The 27323-nt window shown below is 40.5% G+C and overlaps 1 protein-coding gene across 1 annotated transcript in view; it reads right to left on the bottom strand.

The window, feature by feature from the left end:
* LOC103360327 (contactin-associated protein-like 4) overlaps window positions 1-27323 on the bottom strand; it is a 164656-nt gene that overhangs the window by 11384 nt on the left and 125949 nt on the right. The window contains exons 16-20 of the mRNA XM_008286033.1: window positions 25315-25442; window positions 21854-22024; window positions 14453-14671; window positions 8199-8438; window positions 1541-1765 (exon numbers count right to left, since the gene is read on the bottom strand). Coding sequence (XP_008284255.1) covers window positions 1541-1765; window positions 8199-8438; window positions 14453-14671; window positions 21854-22024; window positions 25315-25442 — 983 coding nt within the window. The remainder of the gene's footprint in view (window positions 1-1540; window positions 1766-8198; window positions 8439-14452; window positions 14672-21853; window positions 22025-25314; window positions 25443-27323) is intronic.

The raw sequence follows: 27323 nt of genomic DNA, 5'->3' as shown, positions 1-27323 counted from the left end.
TAATAAATAACAGCTCCGTATCTGTAAATCACAGATTCACAGACACTGTGTTCTCCATGACCAGGGTGGAAACAGCAGCAGCTCATTGGATTTCAAGTAAAATAACCAGTTTAGAACATTCCTAAAACCAGGGGTTATACAGTCACGGTTAAATGAACAATCTCTGCAGCATTCTGAGCTGAAAAAACTGAAGTACGCACTGTGGGGACATGTGAGACTTTGATTAATTTGCTGAAAAAGTGGCACAATATGGGACCCTAAAGCAAAAATGTCCACATCCTTTACTGTGAACATCTCAGCAGACGTATATTCACTCCTTCAAAGACAGAACATTTAATGTCACATAGCTGAACGTTCCAAGATACCAGCTGCTGAAAGAAAAAAAAAAAAAAACAAAACGACAAACCATTTCATACTTTGAGGATTACTACTTTATCTCTAAGGATAACACTCCATGATATAAAATTAATTTACCAATTTTTTACAGTCTTACGCTTGAAATCCACAGCCTTGAGATAATTTGAATGTTCAGAGATTTCTGCAGACTTCACAGATGAACGGAAATGATAATATTTCCTAAAAATCCAAACACATAATACTTAATATGCCATCCTATTTTTCTAATTAAATGCACACTAATAGGGAGCAATTCCCTTATCACAAGGCCACATCTTAAAAATAAAAACAGTCTTGAAGAGAGGGTGTTTTAAGCTCTCAGTGAGTGACTCAGATAGTAAAGTTTGTCTGCGTGCAGCAGTCGAGGTTTCAGAAACACGGGGAAAGCCTTTTTTCTGCATCCAAGAGAAGCTCTCCCTGGGATTTAATTGGATTCTACAGCAAGAATGCAGATACGTGATGATGACCTGATCAGCTATTCAATACCCACTGAATCATTAAAAAAAGCACAATGATATGTCTACTAGCAGCGGAATATATTGAGAACAGTGATGTAAAAAGTATATTTCTATTGGCTCATACACCATAGATTTAAATATTTTTATTGAAAGGTTCATATTCTTTGGCTCTGTGAGAATGGATTGTGTTTTTAAAAAAATACAAAAGACATCTCCAACAACTGAACCCGACTTCACCAGTTTAAAAATAACATGTCATGTCACTTTGTTCACAAAATATAGACACCAGATAATGGCCAATCCTGTTATATTATGCAGGAATGCTGGAACTGTTCCCTAAGTGAAACTATGTAAAGCTCTACAGTGATCAAAAATCTGAATACAATAAATAACCACAATGGCAAGAACAAGTGAAGGAGGAAAACTGAGAAGAGAATTATCATTTAATAGTAACTGCACCAAATGTTTTCTGTGAACCTGACACTGTTCGACTGTCTGCATGCAAAGTGAGGCGGCAGAGGATGACACACTGAATCCAGAGGGAGGCGAGAAAGAAAGAGGGAAGGAGAGGAGAGGCTGAACTGAAGTAATTGCAGGAACAACGAGATGAGAAAATGGGATGCAGAATTAAAAATAAGCAATCCAAACAAAACACAAGACAAAGAAAGCCGCTGGAGTGTCCTCACCGTGTTTGTTGATGAGCAGGGTCAGGTACTCTCTGTAGAAGGAGCTGACGTGGAGCAGCAGGGCAGGACTCTGGCTGGTCCTGAAGCTCAGGGAGATGTTTTCTGCTCTTAGTGTGATATCCGAGTAGATGGATGAAGGCAAGGCACTGCTGTTCCTGCTCGGTTCGTACGGCTCCTTGAGGATGTAGGTGATGGATGTTGTTGACTTTAAGCTGGCTGAAACCTCTGAAGGTTAAAAATTAGTGGGAGGTGTCAGTGTTGGAGTTTACCTGTTTCCTATAAAATAATTCTAAATCAATCCATCCATCCATTATCTATACACCACTTGGAGTCTATCCCAGGTGACTCAGGGCGAAGGCAGGGCACACTCACATTCACAACTATAGACAATTTAGAATCACCAATTAACCTCAACATGTTTTTGGACTGTGTGGGAGGAAGCCGGAGAACCTGGAGAGAACCCACGCTGCACGGGGAGAACATGGAGACTCCATGCAGAAAGATCTCGGGCGTCCTGACTGGGACACAAACCAGGGATCTTCTAGCTGCAAGGTGAAGGTGCGAACCACTGAGCCACCATGCAGGCCAATTTTAAATTCTATTATTGGTTTTATTAATTCTGTTTTAATGGCAAACAGTGAAGAAAGTGCTACAGTACATTGTTTGCCTACCAGATGAAAGTCATAAAGAGGTGCTCCAGGTGGATGGTGGGTGTACAAAGAGTAGGAGCACAAAGCTCTGAACCAGGGTTTGCATCCTGAGTCTCAGGAATTAGGTTTAAGCAGTAAAAGCATTTCAGTAAAGATTAGGATTAAGAATTCCTGTTGTATGCTTCTAGTCACTTTCGTCTTTTCTAATATTTGACAGAGGTCATGTTGTTGGTGCTCACACTTAAGTAAGTGCTGTGAGTGCCTTTAAAGAAGAAAGTTTCTTTTCAGTCTCAAACTTTACCAGACAGAAACTTGCTGACTGGAACAGTCATTTTGCTAACTGCATGTCGGGTTCTCCATCTAGGGATACCTGCCGGTTGACCTAATTACCAGCATATTTATCTAACCATGCTGGTTTGTTTACATGTATGAGGCTGACTTTTACTGTGGGGATGGAGGCCGAAAGACAACGTATGTTGGGAAACTGGTGGTGTTCATGCTCTCAGTGCTCTGCTGCCCGCTGAAGAAAAAAACTGCTGCAAAGAGTGAGACCTGCTGATGCCACACTTGACAAATGCCCATCCATACATGGATAGGAGGAATCCCAGCTGTGGAACTACAACTAATGAATCTGCAGTGTTGCCGTCCTGGAGACGGTGTTTCACCTTCTCAAAGTCAACTGGAAGAAAATCCCAGAACTTGTCAGGCTGAATGCTCAGCTGTGCATATGATGAGTAAAAGCTATTGCAGCTAGAAAAATGTATATTCTGGGTGGATAATTTCTGTTTAGGTTTTGTCAAATGGAAAATAAATGTTTGAAATGATTCATGTAAAAAAACAGCTCCTTTTGGAAGCTAATTTCTCCACCTCAGGTGTTTCTTCTCTACAACAGAGGCAAAGAGAGCCAAGATAGCACCGCATTTAGAGGCACCACAGGCACATTAATGGGAAATACACAAGACTGAAATAAACTGGAATTCTCCTTTGACATAACCAGAGAAAGGTTCAGTTATTATGTGCTATGTGCAGTTTTATTAAATTGGTATTATATATATATGTTTGTTTGTCTTTTAGAGGACAGGCCTTTCTTACTATCTGGTTTGTTCTCTGTCATCACAAAATCTCCTGACTCTGGAGTGTCTTGTCAAACTGTCTGCTACCAGTCCAGACAAAGAGGAGAACAACAAACTAATCAAGTATTCCCACATAAAGCTAATACCCCTGTGTTTTGGTTGGATGTCCTGGAGATATGGCAATATTGCATTTAGAAACACAATACATTCTATCAGTAAAAGGCTACAGAATTAGATTCATTAGTGTAAAATAACTACTGTAAAGTTTTTGCCTCATCCATCATCTATACACCGCTTAATCCTCATTAGGGTCGCGGGGGGCTGGAGCCTATCCCAGCTGACTTAGGGTGACGGCAGGGGACACCCTGGACAGGTTGCCAGTCTATCACAGGGCTACACCCAGAGACAGACAACTGTGTGGGACTATGTGGGTGGAAGCCAGAGAACCCACGCTGCACAAGGAGAACATGCAAACTCCACGCAGGGTGTCCTCACTGGGACGCGGACCAGCGATCTTCTTGCTGCGAGGCAACAGTGCTAACCACTGATCCACCTTGCAGCCTCACTTTTACCTCGTCAAAATCAAAAACATTTTTTATTGAGTGGTCTCTTGTGCTACTTTGTTTGTTATCTGACAAGTTACTGGTTGAAACAGTTTGGAGTTTAACACTGCATAATATATGTCAGCAGCATTGACTGAACTTGACATGATGTTGACTTTTAACACTCTGTCCAGCAAGATACAGAGGAGCTAGAAGAGCTCTTTAAGGTACTTCCACTGCTTGAGCAGTAGAAAAGGATAGATTCACTATGACCCACTCAAAATGAGCGTCAAGAGGCTGTGCAGACAGTGAACACTTCAGAGGGTAAAGGTCAGCTGAATGTCTACTAACTGGCTGTGCTGCTGTTTGCTCTCTACTTGTCAATACAATATCAGTATATAACAGGTGGCAATGTGCTTTGGCTCACATGAAATCAAATGAGTCAAGACCTCTAGTTTTCATCTAGTTGTTTTTCTTTGAACTGAAATAAATGTACAGATATTTCAGAGACTTTCCAGTGCTTTTATTTGTGCTTAGTGGCAACTGAATGTTCAACAACATGTAGAGTTTTTATCTATTGATTTTTTAATACTTTCTTTAAAACCAAAATACAAATGCAAAAGTTTTACATATGAAATAAAAGGTGTGTTTGTCATAACATGCACTAACTAAGATTGTACATAACATAAGATTATTTCAAGGGAGAACTTTGATTATGATATTATTTTGTGGTGCAGTAGACCGCGCACAGTGTGGCCAAAAACTAAATCAGCTGGGCTGAATCCCAGTGACTCTTGTGAAGTTTCCCGCCTGGCAAACAACAACAGCGGCAAGCCCTCGTCCTATTCACGGTTTGATTCAGAACAGAACTTATGGAGCATACTTTTTAAAGTTTGGTGAAATTGCTCCAGAGCACCTTGGCTCTCTGGATGATATCTACTCGAGGTTTGATGTTTTACTCTCAGCTCGGTCATGACTTGGGCAAAGATTTTTGACATAAAATTGGACCCTTGGTCACTTTGGATGCTTTTTGGCAGACCAAATGTAGAGAAAAACTTCACGAGCGCTTTCACAAAAGCAAGGGACTTCAAGGAGCGCAAAGGGACAGCCTCAGGATAGCGTGTAGCGGCACACATCACCGTGAGGATGTACCGGTTACCGGACTTTGCTTTGGGCAGAGGACCAACTCAGTCTACAATAACATGTTCAAATGGCTCACCGATGACAGGGATCGGCTTCAGTGGAGCAGCTGGAATCACTGGCTTTGGTTTACTGGAGACTTGACAAGTTTGACACGAACGGCAGAATTGCACAACATCGGACCTTAGTCCCAGCCAGAAGAAAAAACGGAGGACACGATTGTAAGTTTTCTTAATTCCTAAATGGCCGGACATGCAGTGATCATGAGCCAAACTCAGAATTTCAGAAGGAAACAGTTGTGGGACTACAATTTGGCACACTGATTCATGAGTGAAACCAGAACTTGGAGTCCAGTGGTGCATCAGGACACCTTCGTCAAGGCCATAGGACACAGACTTTTCACAGTTTGGATCTTTTAACAGAGAAAAACAATGAGACAAGGTAACATCAGAGTTTTGAGCTTGAATCAGTTCTTCTTTGTTCACTGACAATGTAAGGTCTGCTACATCAGGCTGAAGCTCAACAGAAACCAGTTTATTTTACACTCTGAAACCGATCCTGTTGGATCAGAGGAACTCAGGAAAGAGTTACTGAGATCCACCAAGTCACCAAACTTTGGTGCCTGAGCACGAGTCACAGCACACACAGGGAACAGGGGCAACACATCTGTCCCAGCCGGGTCAGAAACACACACATCCGCGCACGGATTCTCAATTACTTCAGGCGAAGGAAAAACTTTACTGCCAGCCAAATCATTCCCCAGAATCAGATCAACCCCAGCTATTGGTAGCTGTGGTCTTACGGCAATTTTAAATTTGCCTGACACAAAACGAGAAGTCAAATTTGTTTCAAAAATGTTCCCAGTTAGGTTATATGCTGCATGTAGTGTTTCTCCACAGTTTGTCCTGGATGCTGTTATATCAGCCTGTAGGCTAATGTTAGCAATGTTTCCCTCCTTAGGTTTGACTTTATGAAACTCACTACCCAGGACAGAGTTCCAATCACCAGACACATAGTCCAGATTTTTTGTTGGTTTGACATTAAAAGTGAAATATTTTGGATCAGTATTTGCATGTACATGGACTCGGGTATCCTAATTATGACCTTTTTTTTTAATCATATTTTTGTGCTTGTACATCATATCCTGAATCCAAAAATCTGAATAAAAACATAACAAGAGAAACCGGATGTTGGTATTTGGACAACTGGGGAAAAACCCCAGACCCTGTTGCATATATGACGTCTAGTCTCACTGGTAATGAACTGCTCGCTCATACTGTTGTCTCGTCTCTGATCTCCTGAACAGTTCGTGTCACATAGACAGTTAAAGGGTGCTCTACTCATACGGGAGTTTTCTTTTCACTTAGGGTCACTGAACTCCATCATGATGACCAGCCATGTCTGTGTATCTTCATCCACCAATCCCTTGTCCTACGTGGTGGCAGTAACAGCACCAACAGTCAAAGGTGTTTGGCATGTTTGTTGTTTTGCTAAACCCACTATAAGCCCAAGTTGCCTTTTTGCAATAGCCACAGCTAATCTATTGTTAGGCAGTTTGAATGTGGTCAAATTAAACATGTGGTTTGTGTTGTAAAGGTCTGCGCAAAAGGCACATAGTAATTAGTAACTGGGTTACGAGTATTTATTGTGGATACAGAGACATAATTAGCCAGTGTTCTTTTTTCTCCATGTAAAGATCATATTCCAAATATGATCAAAACTAAGATAAGGAATTAACTGGGATACTGCTGTGCATGTATATAGACTAAATAGATGAACAGCAAAGCATAAGTCAAACTTCTCAAGCTTGTCTAAGAATTTAAACTCTAACAGCCTGATCTGACATTTTATTCTCGTCATACCTAAAACTTGCAGCACAAGAACATTTGCTATTTCTGTATAGGGATCATCAACTGCTAATAATAGTAATCATACTTTTATATACATATATATATATATGGAGCTTCAGTTTAATGGTGTTCATCTTAAAATAAACTTGTTTAATAAGCACACTAGCTGTAGCTGACAAATCCTATTTTAAAAAAGTTTTCATTTCAGCTAATAAAATGAATGGATTGCTGTAAAGTGCATATTGTGTGTGCTGGGAGTAAAAAAAAAAAAACATCACAAAGCAACAGTAACAAAGAGTTCAGGTCAATTAGCACAGTTAAAAAAAAAACACTTGATGGTGAGCTCCACTGCTTAATATGTAGTAATGAGATGCTTCAGTGTCAGGACCGTCACATATATTTCCATCACTGTGGGTGTGATGTAGGTGCTATTCCTCTGTGAGGCTGACTAATGTCACTGCCTCTGACTGCCAGATCAAATTGGCAAACAGATCTCCTCCTCTGTATTTGGAGAACCTGTGGATAGCATGCACAGACTGAGCTGTCGAAAGAAAATGCAATAAAAAGCAGCAGAATAGGCTGCTGTTCAAATAAACACAAATAATGTGCTGGTACAGTATGAGAGAAATAAAGTGGAAAAAAAAGGGCAAGCTGGTGTAGGTGTAATAACATATGATGAAGTAAACAGAAAGATACAAACTTATAAGTTACCAGAGGAAGAATTTAATACTAAGGAAGAGAGAAGCAGTGTAGCTTCTCAGAAGTTGTCATAGTTCTTACTAGAGTCTTTCTAGGTCTCTAATTGTTCTAAGAATATTATAGAGGACATATAATGATATTTAATGCTGTGTTTTAGAATATTAACTGTTATTTTTTTTTAATCCTTCAGCACTACAGTATTAGACTATATGTGTCTTACTCTGCCAAACCTATAATGAACCTAATGCTGAATTGGTCCATCGTCTTCCGTGCATAAGAAAATTAAACTGTCAAGGCAACTGTGGGGACAAAAAAAACTGAAGGAGCCAATTTGAACTCGAGGAAAGATTTCTTTTCAATTTGAGGATGACATCCGACCATGTTTCCCCAAGGTTTTTACTGCTCCAGTTTGTGATCTGTCAAATATTAGTCGGTCTGTCTGGAGGCTGCTGGATCTGGAGATTTCTGACAGAAATGTACAGATCTGAAATAATGTTCTCTGTAGTGATGATTAAAGTTCATGCCACTAGTGGTTTTAATAAGATCTTATGAGTTGGATATTGCTTTAGTCACTTTGCTGACTTTTTCAAATATGGAGTCAAGAAAAGTTGTACTTAAAAAAGAATTCATTGCATGTTAAGGCACAGAGTATTTGGCTCTGTGTATTTATTGGCACTAAGCCGCCGGTGTGTCGGTGTGTGTACCTTTGTGGCAGAAGGCTCCGGTGAAGGCAGACTGGCCGCAGTCACAGGAGAAACCGTTGGCTTTTTCCACACAGCGACCCTGGTTCTGGCACAGCAAGCCGTAGCTGCTGCAGTGTCCTGGGCATCCAGGTCGAACCCCGGGAGTGATCTTGGCTCTCTCCTCCAGGTCCAGAGTGACGCCATTCAGCTGCAGAGAGCGGATGCAGCCCAAGAAGCCTTTCTGTCTGGATGCAGTGCCCCCTGCCAAAACAAAATAAATAACACTTGGTACACTGGTCTGATCGGTGCTGCCAGATTTGACCGACACCAGGTAGTCGAGCCCGCTGAACCCATCTTAATGATTCATCTACAGCTGCTTTATTAACGGGAGAAGAGCTGAATCACTAGAGTAGAGCACATTTTTTATTGGTGGTGAGAAAATGAAGCCCAAATTATCACAAACGGCCCAAAACAACAATGGCCACTCTCCTCCTCTCATTCTGTCCCTCCATGATTGCAAATCTATTTATTTTTCTGTCTCATCTGCAGTAAATTGTGATTGACAACCACGTGTTGCCTCTGCAGCACAACCAGGCCATGTCCGCTCTGCAGGCCAGAGACGCTGACACTGCCCAGCACTGGCCTGGCTGTGGGCTGGTTAACGGCTCGGCTGATGAGCCATCTGGTGTCTGATATTCATTGTTTTCACTAACAAGCAAGAGGAAGAATCCCTTTCCCCCTTTCACCTGACAATTAACATTCTAATATCGCAACCTCACACAGAGTTTAAACTTGGCAAAATTACATTTCTCCTGGAGTTTCAAGCTGACGACGTCTTACTTTATATCCATGCATGGCGGTTATTGTTTTCGCAGATTGGAATTGGCAGGGAATTGCTCTCTCAGTTTGAGTTTGGAACGACTTCAAATGTTCAGCCAGAGCAGCTTTTCATCCCACAAAATCACTAACCTCTGTAAGACACCTTTTGCAGCAAGAGTCATAAAACATAGACAACACATTAGGAGCACGCAGGGTGGTAAATTTAATTAAGCAACAACTAAACGACTCAGTCAGGATAAATTTGACTACACAGAATGAAACACATGCGCATCAACCTTCCATTTAATAATGATTTAAAGAGAAAAAGCCCCAGTGTGATGGCTCTAGAAAGCACATCTTGCTGCTATGGAGAAAGGATTCAATCCTAAATGCAGTTTGGGTAAAAGACCAGTGACAACCTCCTGAGGGAAGCCAACTCTGACCGACGGAAAGAAACAAAGGACAGGAACTGCCAAAGAAAGAAGTCCTGTGGGAGTCAAAAGACCCTGCATGACAGAATTTCAGCCATTTGAGCAGTTTTACATTCACACTTCATCGCGTTAGAAAACAAAAGAATCGGGAGCCCTGTTTTGAAACAGTTGTGCCAATCACAGTGATGTCTGGTGACAACAGCCTAACAAATGGAAAGACGCTTCTCCAGAAGAATACATTTTTTGTGAGGATGAAGCAGTGACTCAAATCCGCAGCCAGAAGGCAAACGGGTTTTAATTTGTCTTGTATAATGATAATAGCAATAAAGATAAAGAATTATTTTAGTGACGCATCTATCTAAGCTAGTTCCCTTTCATTGCTACTGCATCACGTCATAAATGGTCGCAGCAGACTGTAAAATGTGACACGCAATCATTTGCACTGCTTTACAAGAATAACAGTTTTGGTGAGAGGAAAGTTAGAGAGGAAGCAATTACACACAGATTATTTTGATTGATGAGCTGCTGTAATCTGACAGTTCCCGCATAAACAGAACACTGGAGGAGCTTCGTGTATTTATTATTGGATGAGTTACTGTAGAACAGCCTGATATCAGCTACAGGTAATTTAATAAACACAGTAAACAATTGTACATTATGGACTGAGCTTTGGTGCAGCACTTCTCAAAATAGACGACGTGCATATATCAACATGCAGACAGGTGACAAAAGGAAAAAATGTCTTGCTGCCAGACAAGCTTTTGTTCTTGCTCCATGTCATTGATTCCAACAGCATTCTTACAAAGCATAGTCCTTCTGATGATGGTGTTGTACAGTGCTGTTTAGATATGTCATATACCAAGCCATTCAGTGACTCCTTTGTGACCCATGGATGAGGGTCATCACCTTATAAAATGAAGGAAGGATAGAAATGTGACCCAAACCATCCCAACAAATTGCCCCCACAGCACAACACAGTCATCAGATTCTTGTGCTTACTTCAGATGGCTGCTGCAATTTAATGATCTGAAATAAAAGCTTTTTTTAAAAACATCTGTGGGCAACAGGTTATGTTCAAATCAAACCTGCTCATTTCGAGCCCAAATCAAACTGCTTTACTGGCATTTCTGCTTCAAACACAATAAACGCCAATTTTATATGGAGATTTCAATGCATCTGTTGGTGCTGCAATAATAATCATTTAAAATGATTATTCACATTTTTAAGGAATTATTCTGTTATTTCCTCCCACCTTTACACTGTTTACTTGGCAGCAACATACCGCACACAAAAGCAGATATCAGTCTGCTGCGTGAACAGGTCGCACCAGCGTGAAAACAGGGCTACTGGTGTTATATAGCAAGGACTGCAGTGTTTCTGTAACTGTCAGTGCTGCCAAGGATGCGAAGAGCACTAGAATATTTTAGTCAAGGAAAAGTTGAATTATTTCTGTTAAAGTGTAAAAGGTACACTTAGTAAATGCTGTGTGCACATATTTATAACGATAGGCAGAGATGGTGGAGAACTACAATACAATACAGCACAAGGACACACAAAAGCAGCTTCCACCTCTACATACTACATCTGACCATATGTTTTCTAATGTGGCCCAACGAACCCAGTGACATGCATATTTGTTCAAATGCAAACACTGTAACAATGCAAAAGCTAACTTTATACTGAAACTTACTATTGTGCAGCTAACGACAGCTCCTGCAAGGATGTGTGTTACAGTGTGCACATACTATTAATCCTTTCCTTCTGCAGTAAATTAAATTGAACCAGAACAACGTTGTGTCATATAAATTCACCCAAGGAATTTTACGGCTTGTTAATTCATGTGGAATATATTATGTTATACAAGGCAATTTTCTATATTACAAATTGGACACACTATTCATAGCGATATAGATGTCTTTCTGCTATTGTGGGTTATAATTTCACAGAGGACATGCCGCGAACATTATGGATTAACAATAACTCTACAGGAAGAAAGCAGAGACACCCAAACGGTGATGTTCTGCTGTAAATCAAGTCTGTCAAACACCTTCTCAAAATGCAATCTCCCAATCCTCTTAATCACATTTCCATCCAGACATTTAAAATCCCCGTGCATTTCTGGTAAACACCAACCCGGACAGGCCTGCCCAAACAAGGACAACAGCTCATGGTCACTTCTTCCAGCGAGGATTATTAGCTTAACACAGACAGTCAGTCAATTCTCACCTCCATCTCACTGCATCTCTGCAGTCTCATCATTATTTGTTGGTTGATTTTCCCCTCAAAATATGTGTTTACAGATGAACAAATATCCATAATATTTGCAGAAAGATAAAGCCTCATAATACAAGATGGATTTTTTTTTTTTTATCACCCCAAACACAGTTGAGACAGCATGAAACTTCAGAAGTCCATGAAAGAAATTTAATTAAGTATACTGATAAGTTTTAGGGGGAAGTGGAAATGTTTATGAAGGACCTCAGGTCCCCTGGTGAAAATAAAGATTTTATTTTTTTTACCTTGTTAACATGTCTATATGGTGTGTTTTATATACCAAGAGACACATCATGAATAAAATAAGTGGTCAGTGTCACAGCTGAGCATTTCTTCCTTGAAACTGCGTTGTACTATTGACAGTCTCAAAAACATCGATTTAGATTTTCAGGGTGTCATTACACCATTTTCCAGAGCCAGAAACTGCAACAGAAGGAATCTTACATTTCCCAGCTGTTCTTGAACAACTCATCTGTGACTGTTCTGTCCAAAAAAATTTCAACCAAATCAAAGCTGAAATTCATGATAATCAAAATCACTTTATTCTACCTCTCTGATTTTAAAGAATCACCAAAAAATAAGTAAATTTACACCAGACTTTGTAAAAAAAAAAAAAAAAACAAAAAAAAACATTCTATGCTCATTTGTGCAACTGGATAGTCATGAGTGACTTAACGACAAAACTTTTTCAGCTGACCTGGGTTGAGCTGTAGGCTGTTCACACAGAGCAGAGAGGAGAGTAGAAGGGAAACCAGTAAAATATCTATAGTACGCAGTGCCACCACTTGTTTTTCAAGTATTGGTAACATCTGTGGGCACCTGCAATAAGCTTGTACATGCTGATTCCAGTTTTTTAAAATAAATATTCAAAGAAATATATATATATTTTTTCTTTGTTTATGATTAATGGTACTATAACTCTGCTATAATGCTCAAAAGACATTTTTGAGTTCCCTCTACTTCTTAGTCATTGTTGTGCTGTTCCCGTAGAGGTGCATCACTTTTTCAGTTAAAACTAAATAAATAAATAAATAAATAAATAAAATGAAAACAGAAGAAGAAGCCCACAGCCCAAAAAAATGTGACAGGAGCAAAAAACACCCAGAAAATACCTATTTTGACTTAAAGGGATCCGGCTGCTAATATTCAATATTTTGGTACTGTCAACAGGAGCCACGAGAAAAGAAACAATACATCTCTCCTACTAACAAGCAGCTCCATGTAGCCAAATCCTGACATAGTTTATTCTGAGTTGCTCCCACACACACCATGTTTGTGTAAATATTCACTGCAGCACCAAATGTGCTTTGACTCTGAGTGAAAATAGTCCAAACCAATTCATTGTCTTTCCTCTTTGAGTAACGCTCACTAAAAACTACAGCGCAAACTTGCTTTGGAATATTAGTTAGCTCTTTGGTTTTAAATAAAACTATACTTGTGTCAGCTGTTTTAAATGATTTGCATCTTCAGTAGGAAGAAACAGACTTTTCGGGGTTTTCGGTTCCTTCCCACTGTTGCGGACTGCTTGCGGACTGCTGAAGCTTATAGGGAATCCAAATGTTTTGGATTGTTGGGTGTTTCTGTCTCTGCCTTTGTGAAGCGCTATGAGATGACTGTTGTTGTAAATATGCGCTATACAAATAAAATTGAATTGAATTGAATTGAAAATTGAATTGAATTGAACTTGAAGCTGGGAGCTACAGAGAGGGTGGTGAGGTAAGAGAGAGTAAAGAAAACTGCTAACACAGTTGATTTTGGTTATTTCATTGGATTTGTTCATGATAAAAGAATGGCAGAGAAATACCACTTTTTGTCTTTAACTGAAACACTGCAGACGTCAGTGTGGCATCAGGCAAAATACTTCCACATCCTTCGGTTCATTGTTAGAATTAGAGTTAAACATTGTCTGGTTAAAGGGGAACAGCCAATTCTACCTTTAATGGGATGTACAACTGTCAAAATGTCAAGTCAAAGCGGCTCTGTTAAGCTATAGATACAGCTTTGTTGGCTACACACATATAAGCACTGCATAACCCACACTATCTACTAGGACACTCTCCTCCACCATTATTTATCAAAGGTAATTACTGTTCAGCGTCGAGAAAACAAGGACGTAGCATCTCCTTTACACAGCACGGCAGAGTTGTTTTTTCTCAGCGCAGACAATATCAGCTGTACTTGTTAACACAGCTCGTCACTTTCTGAGCACCTCAGGCCAGTCAGGTTATAAAGGACTCTGAGGATGAGGTCTGCTGTTATTAGTTATACAGTCTGCAGCTGCTTCTTACTGCTGCCTGAACTCCAACAGCTTGTGTGCGGTCTCGAAGCAAAGCTGTTGGTCCCACAGTGCTGCCTAATCAGAAATGCATGGCAAAGTGCAACTTTACATACTTAAGAGAAAGTTTGCTGAGTTTAAATTTAAATCGTTTTTCATCAGCAGGTCTTCAGATGTCGGTATTTGATTTGCATGCTTGTTTGTAAGTGGGTGTCTAGAGAGAGATAAGGGCAGATAAGAGGTGGCAGCAATTATCACCAGCACTCAGCTGTTAATGAGGTTAATGTTCAAGCACCATAACTCTTTTGACAAAGTGCCTAATCTTAATAACCTTAAACTCACCCGGGCTCCTTTCAACCCTAAAACACAACACTGCAAAACCCTTGAAGTGTTCTCACTTTACATTTTCCTCATGTGCCCAACATTTTGAGTGCACCCTGAAACATTTCACACAATTTCACACTCCTGCTCCTCACCTATGAATAACTGGCTGTTGAGCTGCAGGTGAATGAGTCCGTCAGCGGGAGCTTCCTGTGTGGCAGCAGGGAAATCGTCGACCCGTAGCGAGGCCTCCTTCACGTTTCGCTCAGCTCGCACGCTGTGCCACCGGTTGTCATTCAGTGGGATGTGTGTCTCCACTCGTACGTCCAGCGGTCCGTTTCCCACATCGAAAGAGAAGACGACCTCCGAAGAAGCTGGAAAGAATCGGTCAGAGCGGTTACACAAGATACAGCACAGTGCAGTTTGGATGACTGAGCGACTGTCGTACCAGCAGAGTGAGTTTGACTTGTTCCTAACTGATTATGAAAGCTCCACTGACACTGATAATAATTGTCCTCTGATGAGTGAAAACCTGCAAAGACCTCATTTCACTTCCAAAGATACTGCAGCTTCATCTTTGCACTAAAAGAAACAGACCTTAAACAATCCATCATGTCACTGTGTGTAATGATAACGGCACTCACAAAGCTGCAGTATATTAACTAAGTTTCATTTCCATTAACATTTATTGATGGATGGCAAAAATGGAATTTTCTCACTGAAGATAAGAAAGAAAATATGAGTTTCAGATCCAGCCGATCCCTGAATGAATAAAAACCATCCAGCAACACTAAGGCTGGTTTGGAGCAGGGCCGTGCAGCGCTTTAAAGGTGATCAGGAGAATCAGAGCTGAGCATAAAGGACAGCTGGTGTAAGCCGGTTCATATCTCTTAGTGTCTGTTAAATTTCAAGCAGCAGGAGCACTTCAGTTGGCAATAATAGTTACACAGCATGCGGCGTAAGGCCAGGGTTAGGCCTTGATTTTTGCAGACGGCATGAAAGTGTAGTTATTGTTGTACTTTTCAACCCATTCTGAGGACTACATACATGTAGCATCTATGTATTCCATGCAAACACTGCTGCCAAAGATATGCACAACTGCACTTGGAGCACAAATGTTGGTCTTTGTGAGGACACCCACAGAGAAGTAGGTAAATGTACGGATTTTACAGTACATGAACAATAGCAAATGCAGAGGTGAATCTACTGCGCACGTAAAGAAGTCCTCCAAACGGATTCCAGCGAACTAGAAAAGTGGTATAATAATGGTACATGTCCACATGATGTATAATTTGTGTGCTCCCTATTCATTGTGTGTATGAACAGCAGTACAATGCATTCTGGGAGTGCTGTGGTATGTTTGGATAGATGAGGCATCATGTTGTCTGCACCTCATTTGCATAAAGTTGAGGTCTACACTACTTGTGCACATCAGGGGCACCAAACAGGACTGGTCGAAGCTGGAAACTTTTTTTTTTTTTTTTAATAAATAAAAAATAACTTTCTAAGCAAGCCATTGTTGATCTAAAATGAGGATAGATTCAGCAGTTGCATGGATTAGCCTATGTATTAAATGGGGTCAGAAACATCTTTCAATGAACTATTTTTTAATATAAAAGACCGTTTCTGAACGAGCCACCATGTTGGTCCAGTGGTACTTGGTTGCTCCTGTCCAAGGAGCTTATAGGGGCCGTGAGTGATGCTTTGATCCAATCAGTGGCCGCAAGTGTTTGCAAAGTGTAACCTGTATTGGTTTCCTGTTGGAGAGCATTTGTCAATCATCTGCCTGGTTGCACAGTCATCCAGCGTTCAATATTAGTTAGCTGAGTGACCCCTCCAATCCAAAAAGGTCTTTGCAGTCATGCAACTTAACGACTACATGTCCACAACGGTTCATGTTGTGTCCAAAAGGAAATGTAATCAAGACTTAACTGTTTTTCTCGCCACAGTTGGATTCTGTCACCCCCGGATTTACCTTGTCACTGTATAAAGTCTAGTATATTAGTCCAAATTATGCATTGGTTAAGGATCCTAACGAGTCTGCTATCATCATCACTAGAAAAATGGATTGATGAGTACGTGCATTTTTCCACACAACTATATCCAAAAAGGAAAATGAAGCAAATTACAGTCAAATTACACAGCACAGTATGAAGACTGTCCTCTGAGTTATTCCTGCACTATGTGGGTAGAGTAGGAGAACAGTGAGAACGGATATTCTGTCCTAGTGTTAAAACAATTCCAACCAAACTCAAGACAGGGGATTTCACTCACAAGAAGTTTAATTTTGTTTTCAAACTACATTTAACTATGTCATAAAAATAAAAAATAAAAAAAATCTGATTTAGATTTTAGATTTTAATCTGGCCCTTTTTTCTGTCACATAGTTAATGAGAAAAGCATCCCCTCCCCCTCCAGTCTGGCTCCAGACTGTGGCATCTTTCAATAAACCCATTTGTCAGGCGGGTTCTTCCATCATCATATGTTGGCAGAAGTGTGAAGTGACTTCCTCCCACCCGTCCATCTGTTGGCAGGATGGACAGACAGCTGGACACAGATCTGAGCTGATTTTGAGACCAGCCCAAGGCAGGAAACAAAGACTGCAGCTACAGATTCACATCTGTTAGTTTCTCGCTCTCTCTCTCTCACTCTCCCTCTGTGTGTGTGTGTGTGTGTGTGTGTGTGTGTCTGTGTAAGATACTACAGCTGTTTGGTATCAACTATGTGGATGGATTCTTTAGTCTTCTTCTGCTCTGTCAATCAGCAACTTTTAGCAGCAACAGTTGCTCAAATGACGATTTTCATATTCACTAATACATTTTGTCTCACTGCAAAGTAATATGTAGTCAGACTGTAGTATTTGCAAAAACATTTTTACTTTTAATCTGGGTGACAACCCTTGACCTTAACAGCAAACATTTCTAATCTTGTAACAGTGATCTGGATGAAAACGATGTGACTCATACGACGTGTTCAACAGCTCTCCACGGCTATCATCAAAGCAACAAACGAGGGAACATCTTTTGGAAGAACGGTGTTCATTCATCCAGCTGAATTCCAGAGACTCGGAGAATCAATACCGCGGAACGCTGGAACAGTTCTGGAGGCAGGTTGTTGGCCAACATCAAACGAAGACACTTTAAGTTGTTTTTTCCTTCAATTCCTCACTGGTTTGTAATTCCATGGAAAAATGTGGCATTTATGGGTCAATCAGTTTTTCTAGTGATTGCACTATTGAACCACTTCGGAGCTTCCAGAGTTACATAAGGTCATACTTTTTTTTCCCCAAGCCTTGAACTACAATAAAGCGCTTTATGCTGGCATCAGTCACTCTAACTGTGGCTACCATTTATTGGGACATTTTTTGCCTTTATTAGACTGTCAGCGATAAAAAGGCAGACTGGAAACATGGGCGATAGAATCAAGCTGTGGAAGTTGCATGTATGTGGCCTGCTCTGCTGTGCTGCCTGGATTTTAACTGGCACTAAGAGATATGAACACATCGGTCCTGTGCTACCACGCTTACACCAGCTGCTCATTATTTTCACTATTGACTTTTAAATAACGATCAGCTGATCATGGTGTTACACCAAATTATCAGTGTCAAAGATGAAAAAAGATATTGACTCCCTGCATCATTCAAATTCTGCTCCCAGGATCATTACCAAGTCCATCCCCACCATACCTCACCTTTTCTCATTCAGCTACACCAGCCCCTGGTTAACAGCAGATACAGGATTCTGTTGCTCACCTCTCAAAACACTTACTTCTCCTTGGGTGTTTTGAGAAGTGTCAACCAACAGAAGCTCTAATTATTATTGTTATTGCCATTATTATTATTAGCCTTGGTGTTCTCTGATGTTCTTGGATGGTCATTTCTTGGTTTGTGGCTAAAAGAGAGCTGGCCGTTGCTGGTATAACCCCCAGATTGTGTAACAGAACTCATATTCTTTATTAAAACATTATTTTATAGAAAAGCATATGAATATTTAATGGTTTTAACTTTCCGCTGTTGCCGTTTCATATGTTTCTCTATCCCCATTTTACTTTTATCGGCTGTTTTTCTTTATTTCTCATTTTTGGTTGCAAAGCACTTTGTGACCTGGTTAGGAAAACGGCTACATAAAAAAGTTTATTGTGATCATTTTTGTTATTGTCATTGTGATGACGTTAACATGCTGACCTAGTGTTTGGCTCGAAGCACCGCTGCGCCGGAGTAAAGCCTCAGAGAGACAATAACACAGCTGTGGACTCTCACCTGTGCTGCTAAGTCTACTCTGCAGCCCCTCTGCTGTAGCAGCACTTAAACTTCACGTTTTGTTACTTTCTCCACAGCACTGATAAAGACACTAAAAAACAACATTCAAGCATTTAATTTTATTTTTTATTTTTTGGAAGCGAAGTTTTTAAAGACTGCTCTGAATGTCGTCTGACCCTCCCAACCCACCCGAAGCAAAATATGCAGATGTATTCCAGAAACATTTTCTGTTGTATGTGTAAATCTGTCCCCTTTCCAACAACAAATCAAATGCTCTGAAATTAAAAAGGAAAATATCTGTTATCTGTGGCAATCACAGACTTGTAAAAAGCCTGTTCAATCATTGCAACTACCTGCGATGACCTGTGTGTACCGGCTTAACTGTAAGTGCCTGCAATCATTGCACGTCATTGTTAGCAGGCAGCACAAGTATGGGAAATAAAGTGTATCCACATTCTACAGTTCCACCTAAACCTTGCGCTATGAAAAGATGATCGCATCTTTTTGTGCATTTGTGTGTCTTTCAGTGCTCTTTCTGATCTCCATCCCCAGTTTCATGAGGGGATGTTCACATGTATGTTCACTGACTGTGTTGTGTCATTTAAAGGTATTTATCTTGTGAAAGAAGTAGTTTCGGGGCTGCAGGGTGGCGCAGTCGGTAGCACTGTTGCCTCGCAGCAAGAAGGTCGCCGGTTCGCGTCCCGGTGGGGGCACCGGAATCTTTCTGCGTGGAGTTTGCATGTTCTTGCCGGGTTCTCTGGCTTCCTCCAGAGAATTGGTGATTCTAAATTGTCCGTAGGTGTGACTGTGAGTGTGCTTGGTTGTCTGTCTCTAAGTGTGGCCCTGCGACAGACTGGTGACCTGTCCAGGGTGTCCCCTGCCTTCACCCTAAGTCAGCTGGGATAGACTCCAGCCCCCCCGCGACCCTAGTGAGGATTAAGCTGTGTATAGATGATGGATGGATGGAAGAAGTAGTTTCAAAGTGCCATGCTCCTCTCTCCACTAACTCACAGATTCATCCTCCTGCTGTAATCAAACAGCGTGCGATCATGTGTTTGGGAGTGGAAGCTAAAGTGATAAGGAGGGATATTTTCAGTTCCTTTTAAAACCCAGTTTACTCTCGCCAGCCTCCACGATCCTGCATCCTGTAACTTTAAGACAGGCGCTGCTAATAATAGGCTAATCTAGGTTAGCATGCTGTAGTCATTAATCTTCACATCATTTACACAGTGCTAATAGGCTGAAAACTTAACCTATAATAAAGCGAGGTGAGCTGAGGGCCACGCGGGGACCGTTCATCCATCACAACACTGCCAGCGTGACGACGCTCCGCATTTATCGGTGGAGTTAGGAGAGCGGTGACACCTGTGTCTGAGCAAAATCATCCCTCTGCTGTGGAGGGACACCGTAGGATTAGATTTGATATTGAAAAAAAAAAAATCACACACACACACACACACCAAAAAAAAAAAAACACAACACAGAGACATAACTTAATTTAGAAGCTGCTACTGGCCGGCTCCAGTCATGTTAGCAGCGGTAATACTGATACAGAGTCATCTCAACTCCAGCTGTCATAATAATGGCAGTAATAGTGGTGCAGTGAGATAAAAGACGTGCTCTGCTGTAACAATGACGGGGTTTCCCCAGGAGGAGGGCTGCTATTTGTCGTAGTGTGTGTGTGTGTATGTGTGTGTAGGAGTGAGTGACAAAGAGAGAGTGAAAAAGAGAGACATTAAACTGAGATTATGCTAAACAACCCAACAGAATAGCATCATTTTCTGTGCAAGTTAAAATACAACACAGCAAGAACTCCTGATAAAATAGGACTATGCTACAAAATGACGTGAATATTTTATGACCTGTGCCTCCTATTATGAAAACATAATTTGATGTCACCATGTACTGTAAATCTATTATGTTTTTTTTTTTGGGGGGGGGGGTATCTGATTCCAATTATTAGGAGCAGATATTTGGTGCATTTTCAGAAAGAAATTGGTGACAAAACTTGATAATATTCATGATGTGTAACAGCAACAATGATGTGGGCAGTATATCGCTAGGGACTAGAGAGTGACTACAAATAGAGAGGCTGCTGCATCAGAACCAAAATTTTATTATATATATATATATATATAATTGGAAAAATGCTGAATATCAGATCTCATAATGAGTCAAGCTGAGAATCTGTTTATGTAGTTTATCTCGTGCAAGTCAAAAATACAATTGACACTCTAAGGGGGGAGCTAAGGTTTTAATTCATTCTGGTTTGGAAAAAGATGGAGTAAAATGACTTTAGCAGACCTTAGCAGTCATGGTGACAATTAAAGCTGCATAATTAGAGAATGATCACTGTTAAAAGAAGCTAAAGTTGATTATTAGTAGAAAACAGGCAACAAACTGTGGTCTGCTGTGTCTAAGAAAACAGTTTGTTCCCTCATCCAAACACCATTTTCTTCTATGCTACTGTTCTAACAAGAACATTAAACATCTCCAGATCTCTTTCAACCAAAAAACTCCTATGGAGCCAGAAACTCAGCCAGCAGCTAAATGCGACTGTGCAAGTGATCTATAAGTTAGATTTAATGAATGAAAAGGAGACTGAACAACACAGCGTCTGAGTGTTAATGAGTATTTATTTGTGCTGTAACTTCTGTTAAAACCTTTAATCACTTTGTTCTCTCTCACTCACTCTTTAGCCGAGGCAGAGGTAGCTCACCACATCTACCTTCCTTTCATTCACTCATGTTATGATCAGAAAGAACAAGAAAGGTCTGACCCTCACCCAAATATCAATACTGGAGCAGCTGTTGTGTGAATGAGGCGCTGCAAGTCTCTGAAAGAGTCACGGCATCTGTGCCTGACTAATGAGATGTGATCAACCCTACAAGCTTCAGCTGAAAAGTTCTTTAACCTTTAGAGAGTCCTGTAAGAAGAACTAAATGTTGTCTTTTAGTTGAAACACTGACTTAAGTTTTAATTTCCCCAAAAGGTTTTTGGCTCCCTGGGAAAGATTTTCAAGTGGAAACATACCACGATTAGGTTTAAAGAAAATAACTTGTGCAAGCTGCATAGTGAACCAAGACTGGTTTTGAAACTCATATTTGCTTGTATGTAAGATCTTAAATAAGAAAATAAGAACAGACTCTGCACATAGCTGATTCTGAACAGTGAAGCTCAAGCATTTAGGTGCAGCAACATAAACTCTTGTTACAGTCTCCCATTAGCAGGTATTTGGAACAAATCAGGAAAACATATGCATGAAAATGAGGCAGCACACAGTGAAGTTTTCACTTACAGCTGAGTTCAATCCGAATGAAGTCCTTGATGCCCAGATTTTCCAGGAAAACCCCAGAGGACGACGTCGTTTTAAACAGAAAGGAAATGTCTGCGTTCAGCTCTCCATGAAAGGTGGGGAAGTGAAGGTAGGACGTCTCCTTGTCAAAAAATGCGGCGTTCCAGAAGTTCTCTGAAAGATGAAAAAGTCACTTCTTATATGCTTTGTATACTTCCTTTTTTTGTTGTCTAATATAAAGTCATGTAAAACTTTTTTTCAGACGCTGGATATATCACTCTGGAACAAAGCTTATTAAAAGAAAACTCATTATGATGGCTGTATAATGAAAATTGTGTAGTAAACAAATGAACCAACTGTTCAGCTAATTAGCTAAGAACAAAGGCATAACTTGAGCTATGCTATCTCATTTATGTTGACTTATCTTGCGAGCTATTTATTTATTTAACTGGATGCCGAAGTTGGAAGCAATTAAAGCAAGGTAAAATATATTACTTACATTAGTTCATTATATATTTTTGTATTAGCGGTTGTTATTAAAGAGCGTAATGGGAGTCATATAGTAGCTGTTGGCAGGAGGTGCTTTGTTATTTTTTAATGGGAGGCAAACGGCCAAATAGGAGCAGCACTGGGCTTCCACACCACCAACTAACACGCACCTCCTAAAGGACGTTACTGCAGGAAACCTTAACCACAACTGTGAAGATTCTAATTATAGACGGCTGTTTTATCCAGTTATCTCCATTTTCTCCCTAATACAACTGTCTTTTTCCCACTGTTTATTAAAGTAATGAGTAAATGCACCTTTAAATTGTATGCAGTGGGGCATATTCAGAAAACACATTTTAGAATAGAATAGAATAGAATAGAATGCCTTTATTGTCACTATACACATGTACAATGAGATTAAGAGCAGCTCCTTCAGTGCCATATAGAATAAAGTACAAAATAAAGAGCAAAAAATAAATAAAAAAATAGAAGAGATTTAAGTATAAAATGAGACAAGTTATATATACAGTATACAGTATAAGTTATATGTACAGTATGATTCCGAAAAATATTGCACAGCATGGCCAGAGGTTTCACATGTTTTAAGGAAAATAAATCGTATAGCCCTTAGGATTTTTTGTTTTTAATATTTTTTTTCTGGCCTTTGAGTGAGACAGGAAAGAGGGGGAGGACCTGCGGCAAACCGCTGTGAGCTGGAGTTGGACTCACAACCGCTGTTCATGGGTCGCCCGCTCAACCAGGTGAGCTATTGTGGCACCCAGCCCTTAGGATTTTTTTTTAACCATTTAAATTCGTTGAAGGAAACACAATGGACACTGCACAAAATAGAAAAGAGACCTTTATAGCCTATTATGATGGGCTGATGTCCTAAGAGCTTGATTAGAAGGCAGCTGTACTGCTGGTGTGTTCATTGTTGCTTCCTGAGTTCCCTGAAGAAGCCCTTTTGAATGAGAGGTGGAACAGCTTTAAGAGCCAAAAAGAAAAGTCCACTTGCCTTGTATTACGGCTCTTAGGATTATTATGATCTGGATTTGACTTGTTTAACATCAAAAGAAAACGTAACTTACTGAAAACAACGATTAAATATGTGTACCTCTGAAACAACCAGCAAAGGGGAAGGAACAAATAAGTAAAGAGCAAGTTTGTGGTGTCTGTGAAGTATGTCTACTTTATATTAGGACAATCATATAGGAATAGCCTGATTCTTGATATTATCATTATGATTATAAGTAAGGTAATTACTAGGGCTTGGACTTTAACGCGTTAATTTCAATTAATTAATTACAGCAAAAAATAGTGTGTTTAAAAAATAAACGCATTTGATCGCACCTTTCTTAGTTTCATAATTTCTGCCACACCGGTAACCCTGCCTTACACACTCTAGCTGGTAGGTGGCGCTAATGTACCTGAAGTTCGGAAGGAAAGCATTGTTTGTTTTTTCTGCTTGTTCTTATCGAGGCCTAATGCTACGTGAAAATTTCCCTTTTTTGCATAAAGTCGAAGTCAAGTGTACTTCATGCAAATGAGGGTGACGCTACACTTCATCGCTCAAAACTCCCCGCGACGCTCCACGATGTGAGGAATTTTACATACACAGTAAATGGCAAGTGAGAAATCGACGGATCCTGTGGGCACGTAGCACGAGGCAGCTTGGATAAGAGCCTGGTTGTGTGCAAACTGTGCAACAATGAGACAAAAGCTCTGAAATGTTGAATATAATAGCTATAATTGCACTTTGAGTTTGCACTCATCTGTGAATGTAGTAGACGGATGAAAAATCAATATTGTTGCTGTTTAAGTTCACGTATATGTGAATTCATTGACTCAGTCATCAGCCAAAATGTATTTAAACTGAAAAACTTTGCTTATTGTATTGCTATTTGATAAAAATGCGATTAATTGCAATTAATTAATTACAAAGCCTCTGATTAATTAGATTAATTTTTTAATCGTGTCCCACCACTGCTAATTACATATTGTGTTTAGGCCTATTCTTTTTAGCTGGATGTAGATACTGAAGAGTTTGGCAATGTCTGTTTTTCAAAACACACCATAGTTTTGATAGTTTATACTTTCTGTGCGCAGTGATGTCAGTGCAGGTTAATTTTTCTCTTTACCACATCAGTTCTTCACTTCCAAGATGCACTCACATCTATAGTAAAAATCCTACGTGCAGTCATGTCTGCCCTAAAATATTTTGTTGCTGAGGTGTATTTTCAGCAGCACAGACACTCCGGGATGATCACAGACAAATGAAAGCAACTTTACAGGTGTACAACAGGTAGCAGGGAGCCTCTGTGAGCCTCTTGCTCTTCCACAGCTGCTTGTCATTTTGATCATGACGGTGACGCTCTATGGAGTATAAAGGCCACACCACAAAGTAGAGCTGAATATTTATGGTGCATAGTTAAGGGAAAAGTATAGATCCGAGACAAAACTGACGAAAGAGTGCGTCTGAGAGAAAAAAAAGGATCAATTATAAGTCTGTCTGCTACTTCAGCACCACGGACTGATCAGTGTACAGCACAGTGAAGCCGGTCGGTTCCATATATTCTAACTTGTACAAACCTCAGTCAGCCAAAGGATCAATGAGGCTGGCGAACAAGACCAACACATCCAACTATACAACCCACTGTCTCTGCTGTCTCTCTGCTGCTGGAGGGTGAACGGCAGGTAAACAAGAAAGTTGGCATCCTCCCCTCCCTCATATTGCCTGCTGCCTAATGGTCTGCTAATTATCTAAAGTAATTTACTGCCGCCTATTTTTCCATTAACAAGTTAAATGGCAGGAAGGAGGTTGGATACAGGGATTGCTTTAGCTCAGTTCATTGTGTGGTCGAGTCAAAACATCCAATTATAATATCCTAAATATGTACAGTATCAAAAATCTATAACACACACGCAGAAAAACACTGAAGTTTCAATATTTGAGAGACCAACTGAGATGTACTCACTGTCTCCATGACATTGGAGGGGTCCAACCCTGTAGGCGGCCTCAGACCCCGGACGCTGGATGTCACCCAGCACCAGAGACCTGACTGGGAGGGTCTCCTTATGGGTGAGCAGGCCTGAGTCATCAGTCCTGAGAGAGAACAAAACCAGAGAGTGAGAGGGAGAAGAAGAGCAAGGAAAGGCGAAAGAGGAAGACGAAGGTGATGGAGGAGGAGGAGGTGAAGAAAGTTAAATGATACAGACAAGTGTAAAAGTGTAAAAGTTGAGCAGCCACCTGATCTCAAACAGAACTGTGTCTGAAAAAGTGGGGCAGACTGTATTTAGATTAGTAACACTCCGTCTCTCAGCCGCGTTCATTTGCTCTCAGAGGTTTACTGGTAGATGTGCACACGGAGAAAGGCATTTCAGCTGACACAACATGTCTGAAACAATGTTTTATGGAAGTGTCTTGTGAACGAACATAGGTTGAGCGATTTATCTGCACATTCACCGCACACACACTCACACACACACACACCCACACACACACACACACACACACCTCTGTGGTGTTTCACATTCCAGCAGTCTACTTTGTAGCTGCGAAATGTAGTCAAAAAATAAATCTAGGACTGTGGGCGCACACAGCACTGGTGAATCTGATGAGATATTGACGGCAGGGGAAAGTCTATAAAAATAGAGTTGGAGCCACACAGATTTAGGCTGAGAGATAATAGAAAGAAGGACCTTTGCCTATGCAGACTGTGGCAGGGTTGGTTACAATATGGGAAAATGGGTCCAGCTGCAGAATTGGTCACAGGATTGAGGAAGGTGACCTAAATACTAAATTGCTTACAGGATGGATAAAAGGATTTAAATACAAGATTGGATAAAACATGGAGAGGGGCGTTTAAATATCTTGGGATTTGTCCCACGTCTCGTCGCTCCATCCATTCCGGTGCGGCAGGATGTGACGGTAAACAACTCAATAGTTGAATCATTTCATTGAAGTATCTCAGAGGCAATAGATTTATTTTTTAAAATGTATCTCACACATTCTAGAGGCTTATATCTGTCCTGATATGAAACATTTCAATGCTGACTTTAGCAAGTTGTGAGCTGTGTCTCCATATAATTGTCAAGCAGATATGAAGAAAACGTTTAAAATGCTGCTAAGAATCAAGAAAAAAAACGAAAACAAAACAAGTTTTTCTGCTTTGAAGAGAATAAACTACCTTGTGTGGTATCATTAGAAGGTGGTGGTACAGTGCCAGTGGCTGTAATAAAAAGAAAAGAAGAAACTGGAAACCAAATCAGAGGATCATCTAATTTCTCTATTTTGAGCCTCTTTGTCTGTCCTCTAGCCTGTGATCTGGAAATCAATCTCATTGTGCCATCTTGAAGGATGTCTCAATTCATAAAACATGTCTCGAGTAAACAGGAGCTTGCTGGGGGAGCTGAGAACGAGGATCCACGGGCGTATCCTCAATGTGTCCTTTGCAGAGGTCTTTTTGACACCTGTGAGGTGTAATAGTGGCGTAACGTGCAGTTGGAATACATGACACACTTAGTTGTAGAATATGTCCCTTGTCTTGATTTGTATATTAGTCTTTAATGTGTCACACCTCTTTTATAGTTCATAGAACGTGTGTTAAATAAAAAGAAATAGAAAAGTATGACATGCATATATTCACCTTATTGTGCATGTTGTGAACCGAAATAAACATAACTATATACTGTAAGCTGTCATCAGTAGCACTGTGCATCTGACAGGCTGTACCAAGACAGTGGACAGACGATGCAGCGGCGCCACGCCTCATATTTAATTGACGCTGCTTTGAAACGACAGCTTTGAGGTGAGGATGTCTCATTACGCCTGTTGCTTTAAAACATCTCTCCTTATGTCTCTGCTTTTCCTCCTCCGCTCACATCCCTGCTGGGATGTACTAAGACGCAAAGAGACGAGTCAAGAAAAGGAATAAAGGATGTACGAGAAACCGTCAAAGGAGAAAAATGGTTCTTGCATTATTTT

Source organism: Stegastes partitus, unplaced genomic scaffold (assembly GCF_000690725.1).
Source record: "Stegastes partitus isolate 25-593 unplaced genomic scaffold, Stegastes_partitus-1.0.2 Scaffold426, whole genome shotgun sequence".
Lineage (NCBI taxonomy): Eukaryota > Metazoa > Chordata > Actinopteri > Pomacentridae > Stegastes > Stegastes partitus.
The sequence above is the reverse complement of the archived record's forward strand: the minus strand, read 5'-3'. Positions and strand labels throughout refer to the sequence as shown.